The following is a 20,527-nucleotide window of genomic DNA, read 5'->3' as shown; positions in this document are numbered from 1 at the left end:
AATATTATAAATATTTTTATATTACTACAACATTATAAGAATATTATATATTATAAATATTATGTAATATCATAATATTATACTACATTATAAAATATTATAAATATTGTTATAATTATATTATAATTATATATTATAGAATCACATTATAAAATGCAAATCATCATCCATGCTCCTTTTGGAATTAGGTGAATTTTTCTTTCGAAGTTGCTGTAAATTTGAAGCCAGGAAGGCCTGATGCAAGATGAAGTGCACCTCAGTTAAGAGTGTAATCTATAAAATGTTTTTGTTTTTAATGGAGTCAGACAGACCAGGTCACTGTCACACTTTATGATCTTTCTAATGCCAAACGTTAGTGTAAAAGCTTTACACTTTAAAAGCAAAAAATGAGAGATATCCCATTTTTAAGGTAAATTGACAATTATTTCAGTAATGCTAGAAACAAGGTCAGCATTCAAATTCTGGGTATTCATATATTTTACTGACATTTTTTTATTAGATCACAAGATTTCTGGAGCATATTCTGAACTTTTGAAACTTTGAATTTTCCTAATGGTTTCTCTACTTTGTAACAAATGGTAAAAGTCTGTCAATACCAGACTTTGGATTAATTTAAGAAAAAAACTTATGTGGGTACCTCTCTGATGTAAGTGGTCTTTCCACAAAGGAAAACTGTACTTAAGGTTAGAATACCTTTAAATTCATTAAAAGTATTTGCTACAAATTCAGAAGATGTCAGCACTTAACTAGATACATTTAAGGACTGTATCACTTCCACACATTCAGTTTTAGCTATTCTATTCCAGGCCTCTCCTGTGGAAATACAACATATCGACCTAACAGTGGTCATAGGAATTTTTGAACAGGTTGGCCTTTCTTAGATGCTGTGAGAAACTAGAAGACTTAGTTCTACAGGACTTACATTTCAGGAGACCCAATCACCCAGCTGCGGTCTCGGCTCTTCAGGCCACCAAGGCTGTCCAGTCTGTCGTCCTTCTCTTCGCTCAGGCTCCGTTTAGTTGGTGGTGGAGTCTTCCTCTCCTCGTGGATGGAAAGACGTTCCATGCTGCTGTACACCTGTGCATAGGAAAAGATCCCTCTGTACAGGGAAAACAAACCCACGAGGCCTTTTCTGATCAAGGGGCAAAATCTCTTCTCAAAATGGAAGGTACTCCTTGAAAGCATGAACTTGGAAACGTTCTTTGACCAGATAACACAGTGCAGATGTGACATGCTCGAGGTGTGCCAGGGAGGAAAGGCAAAATGCAAGCCTCAGGAACATTAAACATGCCTTTCTACAATAGCACCCAACACCTCTCCTCTGAAAACACAATAGAAATACTAAAACTTTTGGAAATTACTTGATTTTTTTGTTTTGTATTAACGATTCTCGAATCTAAGAGGAACTACTGCTGAAAAGACAGCTCCAAAACTCTTGAGGGCTGGCATCTGGATCTTGAAATCTTACAATACAAATTCACTTCAGTGATAGGCATCATGCTCATGACCCCATTTCATTATCATCAGTCTATCAGCATTGCCCCAAGCTTATTTCAGAACAAAAAAGTCCTGCCCTCCTCAAGGAATCTACTATAAGGCTGACAGCTTAATGAAAGTGCCTTTCTTGGTTTTACAGCCGTCTTTAAATAATTAAATGATTAAGCAAAAAAAATCCATCCTTTTAAAACTACACTTGACTGTGGACCCAATTTACATAAGAAGAGATTAATGAAAATAATGTTATTAAAAATTCAGAGCATCAACAAGATAACTATTAATAAATCATATGGCTGAATTGTCAGACAAGAATTTCAAAATATAATGAGCCTTTTATGCCTCCCACATTACAAATGCTGTATAATTTTCCAGGTCTTAAAAAAAATTCATTAGAAGTGAACTTTTTCTCTTTGTGGCAAAAACACTGAACCCTAAAGAAAAGCTTCAGTCTAACAAATGAATAATACTCATGGTGAGAAAAGGCAGATGAAAGAAACCCCTACGTACTCATAAGAACTTTTTCAAAACACCAGCTAATCCTCAGGTCCAATTTTAAACATACTTTTGATGATGCAAATCAGGAGCAACTCCATAAAATTAAGAGTAACTGTTATTTAAACCACTGTAGCCTGGTTGAGGACAAAGAAGAACAAACTGGTCCTTAAAAACTTACTTCAGTAGTGGAAAAACTGGAGGAACTGTCATGAAAAAATTAAATATCTTTCAGAGCTCCTAAGTAAAATTCCTACTCCCATCTCACTAAGAGGGAAATACAATTCACAGGGCAGCCAACCTTAAAACAGCATTTCTTCTCCCTTCTCCCTCTCCCAAACATACTGTGTTTTATCCAAGCTAACAGTGCAGTTGTACTATTTTAAAACGTCTGTAATTACAATTTTTTATTTCAGAACACCTGAGTAAGAATAAAAGACCTGTGCAGCCCTGGATCCAGAACGTGTGGCTACAGGAGACCTCCTCAGGGCTTCCTGCCCATTTCCCCACCTCAGAGCAGAACTCACTCTCTTCTAACACCCGACCAATGTTTCTCCAACTTAAAAATCACCAGAGATGGAAACTCTACAAATTCCCCAGGCAACATGTGCCAGCACTTAATTATTGTTCAGTATTGGAAGCTTTTTCTTACCATTTACCCTATACCTCATTTGCACCCATCATTTCATATCAGTTCTGTGTAGAACAGGAAGACCGATGTACTCCTTTCCTTCCAGCAGTTATGTATGGTTAGGTTTTATGTTTTAGATCTCAGGTCATTCTTGTTGCTTTCCTCTGGACTCCCTTTTACTGGTCCATGCTTACTTTCAAGAACATTGTCCAGAACAGGCCAGAATACCCCAGCTATGGCCTTCCTACTGCTAACCCCAGCATGGAAACTGCCTTTTCCTTCAATAATTTGGCACATGTAACTCATGAAGCACTATATGCCCAGAACCTGCTCTTTGAAATGGTCACCCTGCCTTTTGTTCCTGAGGCTGTATTTGAGACAGCAGTAGAGATGTAAACTTCACCCTTGTTCTTACCCCGTTTGATTTTAAACCATTATTCCAAATGTCAGAATCCATTTTCATCCCAATACCATCTTGTCACCTACTGGAAGACCCTTTCAGAATGACACTGTTCAAAGCAAATAAGCTTTGGATACTCCCTGTGGCAGCATCCAAATCATTAGTAAATCAAACTGTATCAGATGCAGAAGAGACCTCTGCAGTACCCTGCATATTGCTGAAACATTAGGAAATACAAATGTCATTCTCCAATTACTCTGGTACTCACCTTCTAATAGGCTCCCAACTACCACAGAATAAACAACACACAGTTTTCTTATTTCCTCAGGGAAAACACACCGTGCAATTCCACACACTACCCATATGATTAAAATCTACCCCATACAAAGCAACGGAACCGTGTTCCTCTCTAGATTTTTCTCTTTCATCAAGTCAGCACGCTCCTACCTTGCTGAACCTCGGTGAGCATGAGGAGAACTGCCGAATTTCCACGTGATCATCATCGTTAGTGTCCTCCTCTTCCTCCGAATCCAGGTGTTGGTACCGTTCTGAACGGGCTGGGAAGCAGACATGGCACGTTGCATCAGTGCAGGGAGTGTTGGTAACTCACACCTCAAGCATTCCTACTGGTCTACTTAAGGAACTTCGAATGTTCATACACCACAAAGGGTATTTTCCTTAATACTGAAACATACCCAGCCAGTTTTGCTCATCCTGTGCAATTACCAGTGAATATCTCCTTGGCACGGAATTTATTTTATACCATCAGTTGTACTACATTCTGAAAGCAGCTGATACTCAGAAGCTGTCTCATCCTGCAGACCCTTCATAGGAGGGATATTTCTTCCCTACAGCAAACAATCATAGGGAAGGACACATGGAAACAATTCACTGTGCCACTTTCCAATAAACAGCTTTTTGATTGTACAAAGTCTGTCCTGCATACATACATACAAGCCCACTTTAAAAAATAAAAATATTTACCCAAAAAAAATATTTCCTCTTCTCCCTCCTACAACTGGAAAAAGGATTAGATTTCGTGAAAGAAAATGGGCAAGCAGCCAATATGCAAAGCTATTTTTAATGCAAAAATCTAAACTGCCTCCAAAGAGATTTTGTGCTTTGAGATTTGCAGCACTGAATTTCTAAGCCAGCCACACTGGATTTTGTAGGGTGGGCGTTAATAAGTTTGGCTACAGAAAGCTGATAGCTACACTGAGCCAAATCTGAGGCACCATATCAGCCAGAAAGCTACTTTTATAAATTCTAAATTTTTTTGCATTAGGGTTTATAACAGCAACGCCAATTCTTATCAGTGGCTTTGCGAGATATTTCCTGACGTGAGAATTCCAGCCTTTATGAAGGACTCACATCAAAGTCACCCCGACAACCTGCTGAGCCTTCCTGGGCACATGGAGGGTTTACCATCATTCCCTGGTTTGACAGATCCAGTGATTTGCAGCCCTGAACACAACGTGGTGCTTTTACCCACCAACATCTGCTCATGGTTGCTCTACTGGGCCTCTTCCAGTTGCTGGCCCAAACCTGAGTGGACCACAGCTCAAGTTTCCATGTCCGGTAAGTCCAGTTAGAGGTGGGAACACTCCACCACCTTGGTATCTACCTGTATGTTGTACCAGTACAACCTCAACAGGTGTAAAACCCACCTTTGCCCCCTCTGCACAGCTTGACTCAAACTGGTTTCTGCAACAACCACACAGAGATGTCTCAATCCTTCTCTCTCTCCCATCCTACCTCTCCATCCAACCCCTTACCTAAAAGCCCCTTCCCCAAACTGGAAGAGCACTGTCTAAATGGGATCATTGCTCTTGCAGAGTGGTTGCAGGTAGGTTGCTCCCTCCTTCCCTTTCCCCCCAGCAAAGTGCAGGAGCTGAGCAAAAATGTGCTTCATACAAATTCAAGCAGTCTCATGGCCCAAGGATGGAAGAGATTCCATTGAAGTAGAGCAGAAATCTCCATAGCTCAGGGAACTGAAATAGCCCAGTGTCATCCTGTTCTGCAGATGGAGTAGGGAAAAGATCCCCTGACCAGTGACAAGTCCAAACCCTTTCCACCTGCTCACCTCCTCCAGTCAAATGAGAAAACCTAGGGAGCAGAGGCTCTGGGAACAGAGAGATCTCCATCCCTCCCACGACGCTCCTCCCTTCTCTCCCAAGAGCACTGACTCTGCTGCTTATCTTGAAATACCAGGAATCTTACACAGCACTGATACCATGGCAGTTCCCAGACATTTATACACACCAGACAGACACTTCACTTCATATCACATTAGAGTTAATAATACTAAAGTGATATACTTGCAGTGAAAATAATTTAAATTACTTTAAATCTCTTAAGAATTTTCCCTACATACTTGTCTTCGAGGTTTAGGGTTTGTTTTGGGTCTTTTTAAAAACATTTTTTGGCTGAAAACAGTCACTAGGGAAAGATCATATTGCTCAAAAACTCAAGGAATTTGGATTTACCAAATGCTTTGGAAGAAGTGTAATAAACACAGCATGACAACGGCAGCACCTCTCCCCGCAGGGCCATGGCTGGCAGGACTACAGGCACCAGTGAAAGGCCAACTGACTTCAGCAGCAACATTTTTTCATTTAAAATTAATTTTCCTTCAAAGAAACCTTACTTGGCATTCAACAGAAACTTTTTAAAGCAATTTCCATCAATGCTTTTATTCAATTTCTAACAATGACTTATCTCTAGCAATTTCAAAAATGAAATATGCACAAGAAATACGATGCCATTTAGGCTAAATCTTTAGTCTTACTGTCAAAATAGCTTGTGTCATCCTCAGATTCCAACTGTGGGATGAATTCAGCTTTCTGCCGAAGTAATCCATTCCAGTCCAAATCTTTAAAGAACCGATGCTGTTTCACTTCAAAGGCACTACCTGAAATAAGCACCTTTTATTGCAGAGTATTTCTTTCAGCATTTGCATAACATGAAAAACAAACCCTAAAAATATCAAGAGCCTAAGAGAATGTACTCGAGTACACTTAAGTCACGCATTTTCCAGGAATTTTGAGAAACAACTTATCCTTTTACCAAAGTGGTCATGCAGGATAAAATCTGAACAAAATTTCTTCCTTCCCACCTCCTTTTCCTGTTTAACAACAACACATGACTAAACTGGGTGGAAGACAGCATCTGCTAAAAATATTCCACAGAAAGTTGGAAGACTTAGAATTATTAACATCTTAAAGTTTCCAAATTCTAAATCTCATCTTGTTCATAACTGAATAAAGAGAGAAAACTCAGAGAGGTACTTAGCATATGAGTGACTCCACTGTTGTGAATAAACTCATTCATGCGCTTAGAACAAGGCAAGGCCTTACAAATCTTCTTGAATTAGTATCTTTTGTTATTAACCTCAGAAGCTTGGGTACCCAGAAGGAAAAACTAAAGACTGTCTACCAGTATGTGCATTTTTTTTCAAATGAAATTAATATTCATAAAAGATGCCACTGTCTTTTTTAAAAAGAGAAGAAAGAGCAGAGGAAAAGAGATAAAAGGTTTGCTGAGTGCCAGTGGCACTACAACACGCCAAGTGAAACAGCAGCCTCAGCATTACAGGTATATAAGAAATCAAAGAAATCAGTCCATCAACTCATTTTATAAGGCAAGAAACTCTACATCTTTTCCATGACAGCAACATCTTTCAAGTACATGGATTTTAAGTAGAGAAGAACATGTGAAAACCATCTGATACCATTATTAATTCATGATCTATTCATCACCCTTGTGTGCACGTGTGCTAAGTCTGCTGAATACATGTGCCTTTTGGAATTTCATATATATATATATATGAAATATATATGGGGGATATATATATACATATGACATATATATGTGGGGGGTATATATATGTGTGTATACATATATATATAGGGGGTTTATCCTTAAAGTCTAGTTTTGAATTTAAAATCCCAAATCAAATCAAACTAATCAAATCAATGAAAGATGAGCTGTGCTGTGAAGCCACAGCATTGCACAGGTTATTTTAAAACAAGGGTGTAGCTAGAGATTATTTATGGTTATTTACTATCAGGAAACAAGAAGTATTGGCTTGTAAAACTTTAGATCTGACATTATAATACAGAAAGACTGACACATAGATCTGGCTTAGCCAAAAAGTTGATCAGACTTTGCTGTATGTTTGGAGAACTCTACAGTACAGGCTCCTAGGAATGGGAAAGTTTTCATTTATTTTATTATACCCAGGAATTCACATCCATGGTTGGGATTAAGCCACTAGTCAAAGAGAATTTCAAAGAAATCTGATTATACACTGTTCAAAAGGAGATACACCCCTCAAGCAAAAATCAGAGAAGTTATGTTGCCAAGCTGACAGTGCCCCTTTCTTGTTTCCCAAACGAGACAGCAATATCTGTCTGATTCATGAACATTTGACACTAATTCTCAGAGCTTCATCACACAAAATTCATTGAACCAGTATAAACTGTGCCCCAGCTCTAGATGAGCATTTTTCAGCACTGGTGGGTGTGCACCACTGGCAAGGTAACTGCTTCTCCTGCTTCTGGCCACTTTCCTACATGCACAAGGATCGTACCTGTTCCCATCCTTTCCAGAGGATTTTGTCGGAGAAGCTTAGAAATGAGATCCTGGGCATCTGGTGGCAGTGCATCATCACCTTCTGGCCAGGCAATTTCATCTAGGGACAAAAAGAGACTTGACATTTTCTACCAGCTTCCTGACTAATTTGAATAACCATTCACATCCCTCTAATGCAAAGTGCAGTGTTCAGAACTGCCCCAGAAGCGTAAATACCTTGAATTCAGCAGCTTGCATACTTAATATAATTCAGGCATTGACATTTTCCAAAATGCATAAAATTTAGCATCAGTTAAAGCTGCTGTCAATCCAAGCAGTGCTTGTGGAGAAAAAAAAAGCATTAAGGACTCTATTAATAAAGTATGAAATGGGACTTCCATGACAATCCATAAACAATGACAGTGACAATACTGTGGCTGTATCTTGTGCCTGCACATTCCACAGCTGTTATACTTGGAACAGAGAGAACAATTCACAGGTAATGATTTCATGCATCATATTTAGTTCTTTGCTGAAATTTGCTTTTTGCAGAGGACATTTGCCAAGTGTGTTAAAAATTTACGGTTTCAGAAAGCATTCCCAATAGGAAATGTTTTCACTGGCATATTCACTGAGTGAACATGAAGCAGTCATCACAAAGCAAGAAGGAGATAGGTTTTAAAAGCCACAAGACGTGAAGGTAACAAGTACAACAGCTTCAATGTATTGTACTCAGAATTTCCTTTTATTTCATTTATACAAAATTACTAATTGACTGGTTTTTGGACCTACAGAAACAATAATCAAAATCAGACTGAATTAGACCAGTTGGTGGCTGCTCCTTTCACATTCTCCATCAAAGAATGGAGAATGAACTTAAATCAAGAATTAACTTAAAGTTAAAAGACAGAACAGAAAAATCCTCAAATATTTTTCCTCAATCCCACAAGGATTTGTACGACTCCCACACCATGCACAGTGACAGAACTATGTACCAAGATGCTAAGCAACTCATCAACTTTCCATAGCTGAAATCAGATGGATGCTACTTTGACCCAGAAAGTTAGAAATACTAAAAATTAAACCCCATTATTTTATACCTGCTCCTTCCTGACTAAACCGCGGATCCTCCATATTTTAAAGGTTTTACTTCATAGCACACTTTGAAACCCCTTCAGAGCCAGGGCAGAAATATGTACATACCACTGATCACTTGTCCAAACAGCTCTTCAGGTGTGTCTCCAAAGAAAGGAACGCAGCCAACCAGAAACTCATACAGGATAATTCCCATGGCCCACCAGTCCACGGGCTTCCCATAGCCCTGGCGCAGGATCACTTCTGGTGCAATGTATTCTGGAGTCCCACAGACCTCAAGAGAAACATGCAAGAAAGCCATAAATTTACAAACTGCCAAATTCATGTCAAAGCTTACTTCTGTGTTGGGTTTTTTTTTTTCTTTCCCCCCTCAGAGCTTTACAAGGAAGTTATTAATGTTTTGCCACTAACCACTTTATGCTGTGAACTGCTTCCATGGAGCAAGAGCCTATATTTGAAGGACACACTACCTGCCTGCACAGAAATAACGCCACATGAAATGAAATGTTCCTAGTGTGGACGTGCCAGCTAAGTAGTTCTTTTGGTGCATGTAAAGTAAAGCATATGGGAAAAATGCATATTCTGTGTGTTTAGGTCTGTCTGCTTGATGGATGTCTGCTGGCACAGCAACAGCTATCAGGAACTGAGTTTTGACAAACCTCTCACATTTCTGTGCTAGCAGAATTTAGTTTCACAGATGCAGAATTAGCAGCACAGCATGATTACACACTTCAGCCTTAAACTTGGGAGGTACAGCTGGCAGGGACAACAGCTAAGGAAATCACATTGGAAGATCTAAGTTGCCTCGGGCTTAGAAGCAGCAACAAGAATAACAAAATAGCTGTAAAAAAATACAACACTGCAAAGTGCGAGACCATGATCTAGTGACCAAAGAAAATTCTGTTAGAAAAAGCATCCTTATTCAGAAGCAAAGGAAGACAGTAACACAGGATCATCATGAATTAACACTTGGTACAGCTAAAAAAGAAAAACTCAGCTCTGATCCCAGGTGTTTTCAGAGGAGTGAAGTATTTTTTAATCCCATTATACAAGGCACTGGTGAGCCTGCATCCAGAACAGTTTCTGTCAGCTGTGCCCAGGAAACATCAACTCAAACTTAAAGAGGTACATGGAAGAGCTCTTCATTCATCAAAGGAAAATCTGTCCTGTTAGCTGGAACAACTCAGCTGGTTAAGCCTAGCAAAATGAAGGCTAAGGAGAAAAATGACACTTTTTATCCCCTCATGGGGATAAAAATCAATGTCTAAGCTATTAGACAAAATTACAAGAAACATACAGAAACTTGCCATGAACTTTCTAAGCACCAGAAGGGGGAGATCGTGGAACAACCTTCCAGCAAAACTCGTGTTACATCCCTAAACCAAATTCTGTTTACACCCGAACTGCTGCCTGGGCCACTCTTTCAAAATCCTAAAGTAAGAGCTAAAGTGCATCACTCCAAAACAAGAAGTTGAAGTAACAAACAATGACAATCTATGCACAAACATGAGAATGGACTTACATCTTTTCCACCCATTCTACAACACACAGCACAGAGTGGAGGCAGAGGAGTGCTACAAACTCTGGTTCCATCCCAAGGCAGAATGCTGCATCTGATCCCACATCAATGGACAAAATTTTTCAGCTTACCTGCTTGTCCAGGAATTCTCTGGTATCCTTCTCAATGTGTCCCTCATAAAGATTGGTTGTAAGACTCATTAACCCAATTTTGGACAGTCCAAAGTCTGTTAGTTTAATGTGACCCATGGAAGTTATCAGGAGACTAGAAGAAAGAGAAGTAAAATAATCCAACATCAATTAAGTGTTTCCTAAAAGCAATTTAAAAAAACAGAAGAACATGAGGTAGTGCTAAGATCTCACTGTTACATTCCCATTAAACATCTGGAAGAAACTTTCTACACAAATGAGTATCATAGAGCAGCCAAGGCAACTAGGAATGACACCACCTTCTGCCATAACTTCATCAGTGCCGCAACAGCTTTGAGATAATATCTGAATACACTCTTCCCACCCTTTCTCAGTGCCTATCTGGTTCTACATCAGTAGCAAGAGACCCCATAAAATCTCCTACATGTGAGATGCCACTGAAGATCTCCCCTGTCCCGTCACCTATAGAGAAAGCCCCTGAAGGATTTAGCTCTGCCCCTCCACCTTCTGAGGGGCTAAAGACTTACTTATCAGGTTTTAGGTCACGGTGAACAATCCCATAATTGTGTAGGTACTCCAAAGCCAGAACAGTCTCAGCAAAATACATCCTTGCCATATCAACAGGTAGGGCACCAATGTTCTTGAGAAGCGTAGCACAGTCACCTCCTAGAAAAAGAATGGCACAGTGAAATGGCAGATATCAGGAAGAAAAAACAGCTATGGGTCTGCAAAACTAGATTAGACTAAGTTTTCTACAGGCTGTATCTCTTAACCCTCTTAGTATGAATTCTGAATCTCTCTCTACACTCCATCTTGAACTCAAACCAAATACTAAAATCTTAGGAGAACTGAAATCCATGTATGTTGGGCTGGCCTGCACAAGAACTGCACAGATGCCACTTGCAAACTGTAAGCAAGCCTTGAAGAAAGGGCAGCTCATGACTGCTTGGCCTCTCTATAAATTCCTTTGCTTCCCACCACCAGGTTATTACTATCAATATAGCAGTATACAGTTACTGATACAGCAATACAGTGATATATTATGTGTGGTGTGTATATACATTATATATACTAGTGTAGCAATATTCAAATATAATATAGTAATATTCTATTTCTGATATGCAAGCTTCTTAAAGTAGTAAGTAAACACCTCTACAATTCCTAACTGGCTCTTCCAACACATGCAGAGGCAGCCATCCCTTTGCACACAGTGGTAGACATGGAAATAAGACTGTGGACCCCTGATTCAGGTTCCTTACGGAACACTGGCCACACATTTCATTTGACCTTCATCACTACTTGCAAGGAGGAATTATTATTAAATTATTAATTATTATTAAAATTTCCTAAAAAATGAAACCTCTGGTTTCATTCCACTAATTTATCTGAAAGAGCACTGATACAATAACTATAAGCTTATTTCTCATCCAGCCAAGCAAGTGAGGCATAAGAAATTAATCCTCTCCACCAGTGGAAAAATATTGCTTACAATAAGATATAGTGATAAAACAAAATCAAATTATATTCCAAAGGATAAGCAAAACAACCAGAAGAAAAACCCAACCCCAGCATAAAATAGCAGTTTATTTTTTAAAAGGCTGCTAAAGAACAAAGGCTATGTTCCTCAAAATGCCTTTTTCTAACTGCAATGCCAAGCAAACGTATTATGGTTCTTGCCGTGCCATCCCATAGGAGAGCGGGAGGATTTCTTTCCAGTGAGGACTGGAAAGTTCATGCTGACTTCTGACCTCAGCAGCTTTCTACATGTGGCTTTATGTTTGCTCAGCTCCCCTGCAGTCATGTTGGATCAGCCACAGGGATTCACACTATGCATCCATCCCATCTAAGGTCCCTCGGCCGGCGTGGACAGCGACAGCCGTACCTTCCACGTACTCCATAACCATGCACAGGTGCCGCTTGGTCTCAAAGGAGCAGAACATGCTGACCACAAAGGGGTTCTCGGCAAACGTCAGGATATCTCTCTCCACAAAGGCCTGCTGGATCTGGTTTCTCAGGATTAGGTTCTGTTTGTTGATCTTCTTCATGGCAAAACGTTGACGGGTGGTCTTGTGCCGCACCAAATACACCGCCCTGGAAAACATCGCGCCAAGAGGAAAAGTTCCAGTTTCAGTTCAAGTTGGTTTGTCGTGCTTTTAGGTTTGGAGTTCTTTGTGGTTTTGTTGTTTTGTTGGGTTTTTTTTAAACAAGGACTGTAACTGTTTTGAATGGATCTTAACAGAGTTATCCATAAAGTCCCATTTCAGTGGCAAGCTTCCCCTAGAAAAGAAGGAGCCCCCTGATGCTTCCTTCCCAAAGCTACTCTGCCTTCCCGACTAAAGCAACATTTTTGCTGATGTGCCTAACAAGGAGATATTTCAAACACAAATGTCACAAACTTCCTTAATCATCATTGCAGAGAAACATGTATTTCTCAACACTACAGTCACCATTTCTCTTTAAAAAGTTGTCAAAAACGTATGGAATCAGCACAATTTCTTTCCAAGCTCCATAAAATTAATTTGATGCAGCACTGTCACTGGGGAATTCCTTCAGTAAAGTATCTCTTACATTTCTATCATTTGCAGATCATTAGATTCCTGCACATTAATAATACAGTTTGCAAATAAAATTTTCATCCAGTCTACCTGCCTTATTGAATCATACTTGTTTCCTTTTCTCTGGAGTACATTACATTTAACATGGTATTGTGCCTCACCAGCAGCTGACTATAAAATACATCCAGGATGAAGACAGATGTAACAGCTACTCTCTCCCCTTTTACAAAGTTACATGGGGCTTGTGCAGAAATATGACTGAAAAGATAAAATCTTCTTGTCTAATAATATGGCTCTTCAACATGTTCTATTGTGTCTTCACTGACTAAAAACATCCTTACACTTTTTCCACATATAATTTTTAAAAAGTGAGTGGATGTTAACTAAGCACCCACTTCCACAAAACACTCAAGCACATGCTCAGGTTTTGTTGTTATGACCTTCTGAGTATCACTGCTTTCCAGCAACAGCCTAATGACCTCAGTGGTAAGGATTTACGAACTGCAAAGAGTAAGGAACTGTCTTTTAAAATTCTGGATAGGTTTGTATGAGCAGTTAAAGTTTTAACTGACTGAATTCATACTTGATTCTTCAATGGACAATAAAATCTAATGGCTTTTTTAAGCTCCTCACAGTAGATTTTCCCCAGCGTAATTCTAGGATTTCTTTTAGCATTTCAAGTGCTCACAAACAGCTACATGTGTTATGCATACAATCTGAATACATGGAAGAATGGAAAAGCATAAACTAATTCTTCCTCAATATTCCTGCTGTTTCAATGAATCATCAATAATATTTGCAGGTACAGAATCTTACCCTCACTCATTTAGCTTTTAACAAAATACAAGTCACAGAACTTAACAAGACAGCATGAAAGGAACCACACACTGCCTTGATAAGCAGTAAACAAACTGCTGCAAAGTAATTTTATGAGTCAAGGAACTACATTTTTTTTACTATTACTTAGGAAATCTCACAATAAACTAAGAGGCAATATTTTCCCTAGAGACAATGTTTAGGGAAAATGGTTTTGTCGTCTCAAGCTAAGATGCTGAAGTGTCTATATTTTACCTACTTGTCACACAGAAATAGTGCAAAAATGGTCAATGGAAAACTAGGCTTGATGTATCAGCCAGGAAGGGCTTCAGAAAACTTGTGCCACAGAGGGACAATACCTGAAAGCTTTAATGTAGGGCAACTAATTTTTACAAAAGGTCCCTGAGCTGCAGTCTGTGTCAGTTCAGCACAATGCAAGGACTCCACAGCCAGGAACTATGCCCAGGTACAGGAGCTGTTGCCTAAGAAACCCCAGGAACCTGCAAGAAACAGCATTTCCCAGAAGAATGCAGAAGATATGACGAGTGTGGAACATCTGTAAGACCCAAGAAAAATTAATTTATGCTTTGGACCCAACAAAACACAGGCATTTGTCAAACTTTGCTACAACCCTTCGCTGGGTAGGACAACAATAGCATTTTCTTCTGATGGAAAGTCTAAAAGCCTTACCCATAAGCACCATTACTGATCAGTTTAATAGTTTCAAACTCTTCTTCAGATGGAGTTTTCTTTGACTGGACAGAGGCCCCACGGCTCTGGGAAAAGAAAACAAGGAAATGGAAATCAGGAGCAGGAATAACTTCATTCTATATATTTTTTTTTTCCTTTTCTTCTTTAAGCACCATTAACTCCAACTCAATCCAGTTCTAAACTTCTGGAGTCTTCAGCTTCAGGACAACTGCCTGTATCCTTAGGGTGCTTGCAGATTCCCTTCACAATTATTAGCACAAAAAGTCAATGGGCTATAAGATTCAGGCCTTTCCTCAATATTACATTAGAAAAACCCAATAAAATGAACAACTAAGAAACCTAGCAAGTTACACAATTAATTTTTTCCAGTGCTTTTTATTTAAGTCGAGTCTCTTCCATACGCATCACACTGTACAAACGTAGATATAAAGAATTCCTTCAGATGATTTTTATTTGTAAAAATAAAATTTAAAAAAAAAAAATCAACAAAACTTGGTGACAATACCTGTTTGCATCTTTTAAGCATTTCACCACTACTGTGTAAAGATTTCCACATTTTTATGAGTGCATATTCTAGCTGTAATATGTGCTTTTAAATGTCAGTACTTTTTTTTTTAATTAAAATTACTTTGCATTATAATTAATTCTTTACTGTAGACTATTTCTTTTCATAGAAAAAAAAAGTGCTAGACAGAGTGAGTGTATTATTGCTTTACCTCGACTGAATCATCTGTCTCAGGAGTGTCTGGGCTGTCATAGCTATTCAGCTGGGCCATTTCTGAAAAGAAAGAGGAAAGATTACTCCTAATGATCTCAATCAAACAGTATTCTCTTTGTTTATACAAGAGAAACAAGATTTTAAGAGGTGCTTGTAGATGATGAAGGACATTCTTCCCCTCCATAAAAGGTCACCCCAATTATACAGTGATAACCTTTAACATCTTGTACGCTGCAGGCAGTATTTTATATAGAGATGAATATAATTAATTGCTCTTATTTCAGCCTGACTTATTCTACACGGTTTCTATAATAAGTAAAAGCAATAAATGCACATTTGGGGAAACTGCTGCCTAGTTAATTTTAAAACCTATTCCATACATATATGTTTGCATATGGCCTGGTGGCACCTCTGTGCTCCAGAAAGAAAAACCATCACATTTCAAACTGCCTCCCTACATGAGACAGGTCTGATTCTGCAAAATGCTGAGCAGCAGCAAAGTGGGAGAAAGTCAGTTAGTTTAGGCTACTCAGCTGTCGTAGGAGATGCTGTAAACTTTGCAAACCCAAATCCTACGTTAACTACTAGTCTCTGAACAGACATCACTGACATTTCTGGGTGCCCTCCTTACAGAAAGGAAATGAGGCACCTTGACATCTCCACACATTTCTAAAGAAAATTTGTCTTTAGTAAGGGGAATTAGCAATGGAAAGGTTCTCTCCCATGACAGGGATCAAAGGAAATTTCCCTTTAATGTCAGATTTCAACAAATGCTATTAAATTGCATTTAGCAATCTTTGGTAGAAATTTTCCCAAAGAGCTCTTCACTTGAAGTCAACCTGTCACTGTCATTCCAGTAAACACTGTAGAAGTTAAACTAGTCCAAGCCAGACTACTAATTTATGTTAATATTATGCTCTCCTGAGATAGCAAGAAGTATGGTTAGATCACTGAAATATTCCACAGTAACTTCCAGTCTCTGTCACACTTTCTATTGTTGCTGAACACGCTGTGAATGCTCGGAAAACTTGTCATTTCAGCTAGAAAACTGCCAGGCAGAAATATTAACTCACTAATTCTAAAGTTAAGCTCATTTGGGCCAAGGCATGTTTATATTAAATTTACCAGAGGCAATTCTAGCACCCAGCAGAAAGGCTGTTTCTGTCCTTACATTACCCTCTTTGGTTTGGTTGCCATGCAACATGTAAAAACACAATCTCACCTCCACCTAAAAATTCATGCTAATCTTGGTTTCTCGTGGAAAATCACGACAAACACACTTTTCCCAGAGAGGACAACCAAGTGGGATGACAAGATACTTTCCAACCAGGGCACTAGCAGGCAGGTAGATCATAAAAATAACAGGTAAAATTTACTTTTACTGTCCAACAGCACAGGGAAAACAGTTATATCATAAAGCCATTTTCTAGCATTGGTTCAGCTACAATACAGGGAGACATTATTAACATCATAAGTAAAGAACTGTCACTGTTGATGTGCAATTCTTATCCCAGCAACATTCCTTTGGGACATGGGGTTGGAAAAGACAGTCCAGAGTTTGAGAGCAAACAGGAAAATAAAGAAAAATGGCTTAGAAATTAAAGTAATAAAATAAAACCCTCCTTCAGTTATGTAGTGACCAGGAGATCTGGCTATCCTTTCAACAGTTTGGAAAGAACAAAATAAGAGTTCTTACCCTCCAAGGGATCCCTGGTGAGCCCCAGCTGGCTGATAATATAACGAGGAATGTCGCATTTAATTCCTTGCCCTTCCTTGGCATGGCCTTCTGCAGCTTCTAACAAATGGTAGAACTCTTCAGGATCAAACTCCTACAGCAAAGCAGTGAGAGAAACAGAGAGAGGTAAATAATGCAGCTTCACAATTATGAAGGTAAAGGTTTCTCCTCCAAACAGGAGATTGCTCAGAAACTCTCTTCCCACTCTGCTCTGCAAAAACAACAGACAGTTACATCCTGCTGGGTGTCCACTGGCTTAGATCTGCAAACCAAAACAGGACAAGGACTGTAGGGACCTTTTACAGACCATGCCCAAACTATCAGATAAAATGGTCTTGATAATGTAAGCATCAGTGTGGACACACCTCCCAGTTTTGTCACACTGAGATGTGCCAGGGAAAGGTCTGTTATGAGGACTGAGGCACCTTCTTTTGCCACCTCTATCTGACAGGTGACTTAGCACAATATAAACCTTTCCTGCTGTCAGATGTCACTTCTGATCAAACCATATCCCCACCTAATCCTGTAACTGTCCCAACCTTAGCAATTGCTAATAAAATTATTAATGAAACAACAACTGCTATTTTAACATAGTACAGGATCACCTTAGGAACTCAGTCTTGGTGTATGTGATCTCTAAGGCCAGAAAAAGTTATAGAAGGTGTGATCTCTTTTACTGGACTAACGGATACAAGAGGAAATAAAAGAAAGGTTTGGGCAGCAGGAGCAGCCTGCTTAGAATCAAGTTCACTAGTTAACTTTAGCTTTCCCCTACAAACCTCATCATTCACCAGCAATGAGCAGCTTCATCAAGTTTCTTCAAAAATTTTCCAGTGAAATGGGATAAAAGGGGAAGAGTTACACACACAGCTGTGAGGGCATCAGTAAAGAATTGATGTGAGTGTGGTCAGCAGCATAAGTGAAAAGAGAGCACAGAACTGCGAACAAGAAAAGGAAATTAGAGACTGTAATGATGTCAAGATATTTGAATGGTTAGAGAAACAGAATAGATGCACTTTTCCGTGATTGCTCCAAGTAATGCTGCTTGGATAGATGCTGTCACCAAAGACAGTAACAATGCAAGAAACAAAGTTCCTTCTGAAGCCTTCTGGAAAAGGATTAATCAACACTCTCAGAACCAGCAGAGAGCAGGAGCCAGACCAGAAAGAGTTGGTCAACAGTGCAATACAGAGAGCAAGGTGAAAGGGACGTTGGAGTCAAGAAAGGACTCTTCAAGGTACAATTGCAAATCATTTACTGGTGAGTAAAGGACAGAATTAAAAAAACCCCAAACTTGGTGACAAAAAATTAAAACATTCAAAAATTAAGAAATTAAATAAATTCCTGTTTTGGTTTCTTTATAGTAGATTTAATCATTTGAATACAGAAGAATGATCCCTACTATGTAGAGGCAGATGCTACGGTAAAATAAACTGAAAAAAGAATAAATTAGATACTTTTTCCCAAAGCTAGTTTCAGAGATGCACAAAACACATTATTGTTTTCTTGAAGCCCCAGAGATTCACTCTGTCAATAAACGTTTCACAGTCCAACAGGTAAACAAAGACTGAAGCCAAATAGCTTAAGTTTAAAATATTTAAATGCCTTCAACTCCATTAAAACAATCACAACCATCACAAGCACTGCTTATATTGTCATTTATTTACAAGAAAAAAAGAAGAAGCTGTGTTACTGAAATTAACCTTAATATTAAATTATAGAAAAATGCTTCTAAATTCACATATAATTGAAGTTAAAACTTAAATTACAAAAGTATATAAAAACAAAAATGAGATGTAGTTCTCAAAAGCTATTTAAATGGTTGACTATCCATTACTATATTTCTCGTTGTTTTATGGGATAAAAGGAACATTAATATTTAATTCTTCGTGTCACCAGATTAAAATACGTATTTGGAAAAAAAAAATGCTAGAAAGGCAATGCAGGTTAAAAAAAACAGGGAAGGCTAACACACAGATCCAAATATTATTTTTATGCTTTGGACTCTAGCTACTTCATTGTCAAGGTTGTCACCATATACTTTGGAATTCATTACTCAAATCTCAGTGATTTCACTGCTTCCACCTGCTCCCACTCACTTTGCAGAACATCAGGTGCATAAGACATAGAGGAACCTGGAGACATTGATTTGCAGCTAAGAGCTGCCTTGAGTTTGGAACTCTTAGCAGGTATAAAATTTACTGAAGTTTCATGTTTTCCTAGATGATGTGTTACTGTTAGAGTGTACACAAGCATAAATGACAGTGGTGAATGCAGCAAATACAACCATGATAAGTTTAAATTTGTCTCCTTTCTTCACTGTCTTCACTTCAAAAAAAAAATTGAATAAGTGCTGGAAGATAACTGGAGTCACAAAAAGTCATCTAAATCACAAAAATTGTTTTGAAAATCAAAGAACTCCCAGTCTGAATGGAGGTGAGCCCAGGATTTTCAATGTAATCTGGGAGACATCTTGAATAAGTAAGTGTAGGCTTCTATCTTGCTGGTTGTGCAGCCTACTTCATCACTGACAGTGGTCTTCCTTTTACTGTAGGGTTCCCAGCAGAGCAATCCATCTGATGGGCGTGGAGGAGGACCAAGGGAACCCTCCAAAGTCTACTGGTTCTTAGGACCTCTGCAGGTGTTTTCAAAAACTGGTACCATTGGAAAGACTGGACCACTCTCGTCGACTTTGTCAAAGAAATCTCTGCAAAACTCATCCATCTTTAGTGACTCCAAGTCACCCATGGACTTTATCATGAATGCCCTCAACATTCTTTACATGTTAACTGTGCATTCATACCCAGCCACAGATTCCTAATCTACCCAACTTTTCTAATGACTGAAACAAATGTAGCATCTCTGTCATTTTAATGTCCAGAAAAAAACACCATGTGTGTGCTTTGACACACCAGGGAATTTCCTCCTGTCATTAAATAAGTTTCCACTGTAGGTTTGTGATACCTTCTCCAGCATTCTCACAATTTTTGCTGGCTCTTCCCTACACTCTCACCACTTTTTCAACATCCTTTTGAAATGCACTCACTGAACTGACTCCTATAACCAACAACCACCACATAGCTGTGTATACAAGAGGCCTGATCACCTCTTCCCATATATATTCAAGATTTATATTAACCCTCTTGCCATGGCATGACAGTGAGAATGAGTGTTCAGGCTGTTTCTCCACTGTACCTAGAAAATATTTTTGGAGTTGCAGGACTTCAGGACACAGTGGACTATTTCATTGGGATTGCCTAAACACTTTTCACCATTTTCTAGAATTAAATTTAAAAAGACATTCTTATTAACCAAATTAAGTTGTTCAAAAAGCAGTGAGACTTGCTTTTGCACGAATTCCAATAGCATCAAATAGGATTTCAAACCCAGGCTTCTAAATCTCCTCGGATCTCACGCTCCTCTATCCCACTGTGTGATCACAGCCAAGAAAACCTTGCACCAGGTTTCCCTTCAATTGCTTGGTCTACAGTAAGGCTTTGAGTCCAAAAGTCCAAACACCATTTATATCATGGTAGGGAACTTCTTTCTTAGTGACAGATCTTCCTTAGCACGGTGTTTTGGACACCGTACTCACACCATACATTTGTTTACAGGCTCCTTACTGTAGCTACCAACA

The 20,527-nt window shown here is 38.9% G+C and overlaps 1 protein-coding gene across 10 annotated transcripts in view; it reads right to left on the bottom strand.

Annotated features, from left to right (window-relative positions):
- MAST2 (microtubule associated serine/threonine kinase 2) overlaps nt 1–20,527 on the bottom strand; it is a 192,168-nt gene that overhangs the window by 15,087 nt on the left and 156,554 nt on the right. For all 10 annotated transcript variants that reach the window (XM_027648987.1, XM_027648977.1, XM_027648978.1 and 7 more), the window contains 11 exons: nt 16,852–16,984; nt 15,154–15,215; nt 14,417–14,502; nt 12,238–12,446; nt 10,883–11,021; nt 10,338–10,470; nt 8,796–8,961; nt 7,612–7,713; nt 5,809–5,931; nt 3,468–3,577; nt 923–1,077 (listed from right to left, as the gene is read on the bottom strand). In XM_027648987.1, coding sequence (XP_027504788.1) covers nt 923–1,077; nt 3,468–3,577; nt 5,809–5,931; nt 7,612–7,713; nt 8,796–8,961; nt 10,338–10,470; nt 10,883–11,021; nt 12,238–12,446; nt 14,417–14,502; nt 15,154–15,215; nt 16,852–16,984 — 1,418 coding nt within the window. The remainder of the gene's footprint in view (nt 1–922; nt 1,078–3,467; nt 3,578–5,808; nt 5,932–7,611; nt 7,714–8,795; nt 8,962–10,337; nt 10,471–10,882; nt 11,022–12,237; nt 12,447–14,416; nt 14,503–15,153; nt 15,216–16,851; nt 16,985–20,527) is intronic.

Source organism: Corapipo altera, unplaced genomic scaffold (assembly GCF_003945725.1).
Source record: "Corapipo altera isolate COAL_440 unplaced genomic scaffold, ASM394572v1 112, whole genome shotgun sequence".
Classification (NCBI taxonomy): Eukaryota; Metazoa; Chordata; class Aves; order Passeriformes; family Pipridae; genus Corapipo; species Corapipo altera.
Note: the sequence above shows the minus strand (reverse complement) of the source record. Positions and strands in the feature narration are given on the sequence as shown.